At 55.1% G+C, this 7,328-nt stretch overlaps 1 protein-coding gene across 1 annotated transcript in view; it reads right to left on the bottom strand.

The window, feature by feature from the left end:
* Window positions 1-1,824: 1,824 nt before the first annotated feature.
* The window catches only part of LOC122544002 (transmembrane protein 151B-like), a 15,717-nt gene continuing 10,213 nt past the window's right edge, over window positions 1,825-7,328 (bottom strand). The window contains exon 2 of the mRNA XM_043683014.1: window positions 1,825-4,613. Within this exon, the coding sequence (XP_043538949.1) occupies window positions 3,174-4,613 (1,440 nt within the window). The 3' untranslated portion in view covers window positions 1,825-3,173. The remainder of the gene's footprint in view (window positions 4,614-7,328) is intronic.

Raw genomic sequence — 7,328 nt, 5'->3', positions numbered from 1 at the left:
CTGCCGCAGACCCAGTCTAGCAGCTACACCCTTCAGAACCTGAACAGCTCAATCAGTCGTGCTGTAGCTGAGCCACTCATGGGGGCATTGATATCCCTCACCCAGAGTACATTTTGCCATCCCCAGTACTTCTTCCAACTGTTGTTCAATATGGGGCAGTACCAATGCATCAGCCGAGGGAAGAGGTTACATGGGGTCCCTTGCCCATGTTTAAACTGACCCTCCAAGACTTCCTGAGGTCCAGAGTCAACATGAAGGACTCTCAGAGCAAATCCCTCCCAACTAAGCTGGTGGGGCACGATATATCCAGGGACGGATGGTGGTGTCAGAGTCACTGCCTTAGACATACTTTCTGCCCTTCACGATATTAAATGCTTTAGTGTACTTTTGATACTCTCCAATATAAACACAGTGGCTGCAAGAGGCTGCGAACCGTGCAGCAAGTAACTCCCCCCCACCCCCTCAACTCTCCGAAGACTGTCCACCATCTACAGGCCACAAGTCAGGAGGGTGAGGGAATCCTCCTCACATACCCCTGGAGGGGGTGGGCAGCTCCAACAACGCTCAAGAAGCTCCCCCAGCCTGATTGGCACCACACCCACTCCCTTCACCATCGACGCTCAGTGTGTACCATCTACAAGATGCCCGGCAGAAATTCACCGAAGGTCCTGAGGCAGCAGCTTCCAAACCCAGTAGTGCTTCCATCTAGAAGGACAAGGGCATCAGGTACATGGGAACACCACCCACCCTGCAAGTTCGCCTCTAAGCCACTCACTGTCCCGACTTGGAAATAAATTGCCATTCCTTCAACATTGCTGGAGTATCCTCCCCAAGGGGATGGGGGATTTCCCCCATACCTTACGGACTGCAGCAGTTCAAGATGGCGGCTCATCACAACAGAGGGACAATTAGGAATGGACAGCAAATGCTAGCAACATCCACATCCCATGATGTCTGTGTGGAGTTTGCACTTTCTCCCCCCCCCCCCCCTCCATGTCTGCGTGGGGTTTCCCTCGGTTTCTCTGGTTTCCCCCCAAAGACGCGCAGGTCAGGGTGACATTGGATGTGCTAAATTGCCCCATTGCGGCTAGGAATAGGTGGGTTGACCAGGGAAAATAGGGTGGGGGGTGGGGGGGTGATGGATCCGAATAGCTCGCTCTATGGAGGGTTGGTGTGGGCTGAATGGCTTGCTTCCACACTGTAAGGGTTCTATAACTGGCCTGCCCAGTTACCTCACCATCACCCTCAGTGGAATATCTGTAGGATTTACCACCGTGGTGAAAAAAATGGAGTCCTAATCGCTCGTATACATCCATCTTCAGCAGCACATCTTCAAGGTCACAGCAAGACAAACACCTCCAAATATTCATGATTTATTTTAACCATGGTGGAAGCAACAGGCTGTGTGTGTGTGTGTGTGCGTGTGTGTGTGTTCACGCTGAAGAGAGAATGACCATCCATTGGTGACAGTAAATGTTGATCAGGATTAACCCGTAGCCAGTGTGCAGTTCAGGGAGAGCCCAGTCAAGAGTAAAACACTTACATTGTCCGATTATTCTGGGGAATCAAAGTAAATCTGATCAGATACAGATCCCTGGAAGGAAAGGTCACGTCAGACCGAATCTGGTAACCGTGTGTTTGAGGGTTGATAAAGGGGACCCGATGGATGCGGTGTATGGAGAAAAGCCAAGAGTTCGCAGGACGGGACGGGGGTGGGGGGTGGGAGGAGGGGACGATATATTCACAGGGACATGTCAGGTCAACCCTTACAGGTTGGTAGTTGGTCCTGACTTTACATCTACACTGTTAAATTCCATTCCCCCCCCACCCCCCCCCCCACCCACCAAAGGACTGGTCAATACATCCCCCCGGGGAAGGGGGAACTCTTGATGGGTCAGGCAGGCTCAACGACGCCACCACCACCACCACAAAACAAAATGGCGGCTGCAGCAAGGAGGGGGAGGGGAGCCGCGGGTTCCGTGAGTGGGCGGCTGAGGGGAACGGAAAAGTAGACCAGACCGTAAATGGGAAAATCGGGAATTGGGCACCCACGTACCACGCATCACGGTGTTAAGGCTTGATCACGGCAAGCAGGTGGGGAACCCACACCGAGCATTATCCTTCGGTCACGACGGGATAATCCGCGCATAATACTAGAGAAGATTCGCTACTGTCACATAGGGCCGTGGAAAGTGCACAGTTCCCGTCTCCTTATTTAAGGAAGGGCACAACTGCCTTATGGAAGTTTAACCGAGCGATCCCTGGGTACATAACGGACTGGATGTGTGTGTGTGTGTGGAGGAATGGGAGGTGGTCAGATGGAAATGTGTAACATTTCGATTAGGGTAAGACATCGTGTCCCCCAGCACGGAGCAGAGGAGGGGCACAGTTTCAGGACAAGGGGCTAATTGTTTTGGAATGACGTGCTGGGGGAAGAGGGTGGTTAATCTTTGGAATTCTCTCCTGGAGTCTCCCTCCGTTGAGTAAGGCCGGGACAGGCACCTCTCAAGGGACTGAGGTGGGGGAGAGTGGGGCTGAGGCGTGCCCTCCAAGATGGCGTCACCCGGGCATACGGCAGGAAGTGGGTGGGGGGGGGTCCACCAAATGGCCAAGTGCAATTTGCCCCAGGCCCTTGTCTATCTGGGAACTGGAACCCGGTTTGCCTTTGATCCCCAGGTGAAGGAGGGAAGGAGCGGGAGAGAGAGGAGGCCTTCTGATAACTCAACACTGCACCCTCCCCACTCCATTTTTTCCACATCCCTCCCTCCGCTCCCATCCCTCTTTCTCTACCCCCCGACACTGGAATCTCTTCCCAGAGGACTCAACGCCCAGTGGTTCAGTGAAGTTGGAACTCAGTTGTGAGGCTTTTTCAGGAGGGGGGCATGGGGACAGGGGGGAACCTTCCCTTGACCATGAGCTCCCCTTGAGCTAAAACGGCCGCCATCTTGGAGAGTGAGAACATATGTATGGGGAGGGGGCACCAGTGGCGGTGAGAAACCGTAGTTTGTTTTTGGTTTTGTTTTGACAGTTTCACCCCCTTTGGCTGTTCCTGTAGCGAGACGTGAACCGGTCGAGGGAAAAGGACGGGATTAGTTTGTCGATGGCGAAGGACTTTTTTCCTTTGAGGGATGGGTGTGATGCGGATCAGTTGACAACAGTCGGGAGGTGAAAGTTCACAACGGTGTGTCTGGCCCCGAACCCGGGCCTTCCTGTTGCCGGGGCTGGTGCCCCTGGCAACCGCTGCCCGCATGCACGATGAGGCGCGGGAAGTAGATGGCGTCCTGGTAAGAGGGCGGCTCCTCCTGTTCCTCCTCCTCGTCTTCCTCGTCGTCCGCCCTGACCCCCATCCCCGGGGCCTCGACAAAACGCCCTCCGCTCAGGCTCCGGAAGAGGCAGGCCCGGCCTGGGCCCTGGAGCCGGCCCAGCGAGAGGCGGCTGCGGCTGAAGGGCAGGCGGGCACATGGCTCGCGGGCCGATGGCAGCGAGGAGCTGCTGACTGTCCGGCGGCAGCGCTGGCACCTCTGGGGGTAGGGGGCGGTGGCGGAGGAGGGATGGCGAGGCCTGGTGCCACCTCCGGAGGAAGAAGCCTCCATCAGCATGGCCTCGGAGTAGCTGGGCACCAGCTGCTGGTTGGAGCGGATGTGCCACTCCAGCTCGGTCATGTCAATGGTGTTGACCCGGGTGACCCGCTGGCCGTAGGGACCTGCCTCCTCGGGGGTGAGGGCCAGCAGCCCCTCGTCCAGGCCGAAGAGCTTCTCCACGTGGTAATGCACGCTGGCCGTGCGGTACTCCACCAGCACCCGGAGCGGCCATGACAGCACCAGGAAGGAAAGCGTCCAGAAGACGTAGCGGGATACGTACCAGGGAGGGTTCTTGGGGTCAGAGAAGGCCAGCATGTGCTCTTTGAAGTCGACGTTCTTCAGGTGCATGCCTTCGCGGGCCTCCATGTAGTCATCGAGGCCCTCGTTCTGGCTGAAGAAGCGGGCCCTCTGGGTCAGGTAGGCCGTCTCGGACTCGGCGCTGGCAAAGCTGAAGCACTTGGTGAAGCGGAGCTTGGTCGCCGGGTAGTCGCCGAGGCCCAGCAGCTCCTTGGAGACGTCCCGGACTCCGTGCCGCGAGTAGTCGAATTCCGACTCGGCCAGGTGGGTGTTGACCCGCTCGTGGTAGACCTGCGTGGTGGTGTAGGCGTCGCCGTTGCGGTAGCGGGTGACCTGGCGGGTCCGCCGGATATAGTGGTAGCTGATGGCCTTCCACCAGATGCAGGGGGTGGCCTGCTGGAGGCGCTGCACTCTCTCGTACACGCTGTTGACGTCCACCTTGTGCTGCATCTCGCTCTTGCCATAGCAGTGCCAGCACTCCACCAGGTAGACCACGTACAGCATCATGAGGAAGGCCAGCGGGATGTAGACGTAGCCGCTGGAGCACGGGCTCTCGTGATAGATCATCGACTCACGGCCGTAGGGCTTGTTGAAGGCCAGCCTGGTCACCTTGGACAGGTGGCACCAGGTCACCACGCCAAAGCAGCTGTACATCAGGAGGGTCAGGACCAGGCATTTCCAGTGAGTCTCCCTGCACAGCGAGCTGCTCAAGGACTGCTTCAGGGGTCTCTGCTGCTTTGGGAAGAGGGAAACACACAAGCAGAAAATAGCTCGGTTACAACTTTGCCCTTTTGGACGACACTGACCCTACCCTCTTCCTCAGTTGGAAAGCCAATAAGCGCACTGACTGTGTGGTGCAGAACGGACAGTCCTGCACACATTGATCCAGCTCCCTCAGGGACAGCTCTCAGAGTGAACAGAGTGTCTGACTCCCTCTGTTGTTTTTTTTTAATCTAGTTTTCTCCTTTTTATTGCCTTTTCTTTCCCCCATACTATCATCCAGCAGCAGGAGTGCTTATTTGACCCCAGCACTGTCGGACAGAGTAAAAATACAAGTGCGTTAATCTTTATTTATATTCCACCACCAGGAAGAAAGGAAACACCCGAGTGGCCAGTGACAAGCAGTGCCCTTCACATCAAAGCTGTGTGACCAAACAGGGAAGGGGAGGGTAGGGATTAAATCAAAACTGAGTTGGAGGGGGGTATAATGCGCTCCACTCCCTGCGGCGCCCACCTCTCCCTGAACAACTCCAGGGTGTTGGCGGACACCGCGAGCTCCTTCTCCAGAGACACCCGGGCCCTAACGTAACCGCAGAAGACTGGCAGGGAATCAGCCCTAACGCCCCCCCACCCCACTCCATGGCCCACTGCCCAACCCTGCTCTTAAGAGGCTGACAACAACCTGGGATAAAGGAAAAGAATGTTGGCGACACCCCGAGATCAATGGTTTCGACTGAGGTTCACATCCATCTGGGAGGACAATGAGAGGTGACTTCCTCCCGCTGAGATTATCGCACACGTTTGAGGGCGATTCGAGATCGATTGTTGCTGTTGAGGTGTAACCCAAATCCCTGAGGGCGGTTAAGAGGCCACTTGCTCCGACCGCGGCTGAAGGGAAAGACGCCAGAGTTTTGCCAGATCAGAGGACTGCCCTCTCAGCTCAGGGACAGACAACTGGGGGCGCTTCAGGCTGAGAGCCAGCACAGCTCAGGGGAAGGGAGAGGTGCAGAACCCTTCACAGTAACCACAGCCGGGGCAGGAATTCAACCCACCACGTTGGCATCACGAACCAACTCAGTTAGCTGGCAAAAACGACATGAAGGCTTCAGGTGGGTACAGGGCTCTGGGGAGAGAGTGGGGCAGTGGGATTAGTTTGAAGATCAATACAGGGCTATGGGGAGAGAGTGGGGCTGTGGGATTAGTTTGGGGATTGATACAGGACTATGGGGAGAGAGTGGGAACAGTGGAATAAGTTTGGGGATTGATACAGGGCTATGGAGAAAGAGTGGGGCAGTGGGATTACTTTGGGGATCGATACAGGGCTATGGGGAGAGAGTGAAATTGATACAGGGCTATGGGGAGAGAACAGGGCAATGGGATTAGTTTGGGGTTGATACAGGGCTATGGGGAGAGAGTGGGGCAGTGGGATTAGTTTGTGGATTGATACAGGGCTATGGGGTGAGAGTGGGACAGTGGGATTAGTTTGGGGAGTGATACAGGGCTATGCGGAGAGAGTGAGGCCGTGGGATTAGTTTGGGGATTGATACAGGGCTATGGGGAGAGCGGGGCAGTGGGAATAGTTTGGGATTGATATAGGACTATAGGGATTGGGGCAATGGGATTTGTTTGGGAAATCATACATGGCTACGGGGAGAGAGTGGGGCATTGGGATTAATTTAGGATTGATACAGGGCTATGGGGAGAGAACAGGGCAGTGGGATTGATACAGGTCTATGGGGAGAGTGAGGGGCAGTGGGATTAGTTTGGGATTGATGCAGGGCTATGGAGAGAGTGAGGGGCAGTGGGATTAGTTTGGGATTGATACAGGGCTATGGGGAGAGTGAGGGGCAGTGGGATTAGTTTGGGATTCCTACAGAGCTATGGGGAGAGATTGGGGTAGTGGGATTTGTTTGGGGATTGAGACAGGGCTGTGGGGAGAATGTGGCTCAATGGGATTAATTTGGGATTGATACAGGGCTATGGGGAGAGAGTGGAACAGTGGGATTAGTTTGGGGATTGATACAGGGCTGTGAGGAGAGTGCAGGACAGTGGGATTAGTTTGGGGATAGGTACAGGTCTATGGGAATTAGCAGAATTAGTTTGGGGATTGATACAGGGCTATGGGTAGAAAGTTGGACAATGGGATTAGTTTAGGATTGATACAGGGCTATGGAGAGAGTGTGGCTGTGGGATTAGTTTGGGAATTGATACAGGGCTATGAGGAGAGATTGGAGCAGTGGGATTAGTTTAGGGATTGACACAGGGCTACGGGAGGAGAGCAGGACAGTGGGATTAGTTTGAGGATTGATACAGGGCTATGGGGAGAGGGTGGTGCATTGGGATTAGTTTGGGATTGATACAGGGCTATAGGGAGAGAGTGGGGCAGTGGGATTAGTTTGGGATTGATACAGGGCTATGGGGAGAGAGTGGGGCAGTGGGATTAGTTTGGGGATTGATACAGGGCAATGGGGAGACAGTGGCAGTGGGATAAGTTTGGGATTGATACAGGGCTATGGGGAGAGAGTGGGGCAGTTGGATTAGTTTGGGATTGATACAGTGCTATGGGGAGAGAGTGGGGCAGTGGGATTAGTTTGGGATTCATAGAAGGCTATGGGGAGAGAGTGGGGCAGTAGGATTAGTTTGGGATTGATACAGGGCTATGGGGAGAGAGTGGGGCAGTGGGATTAGTTTGGGGACCGATATCGGGCTATGAGGAGAGAGAGTCAGGCA

Source organism: Chiloscyllium plagiosum, chromosome 45 (assembly GCF_004010195.1).
Source record: "Chiloscyllium plagiosum isolate BGI_BamShark_2017 chromosome 45, ASM401019v2, whole genome shotgun sequence".
NCBI classification, from domain to species: domain Eukaryota; kingdom Metazoa; phylum Chordata; class Chondrichthyes; order Orectolobiformes; family Hemiscylliidae; genus Chiloscyllium; species Chiloscyllium plagiosum.
This window is presented reverse-complemented; position numbering and strand designations above follow the sequence as displayed.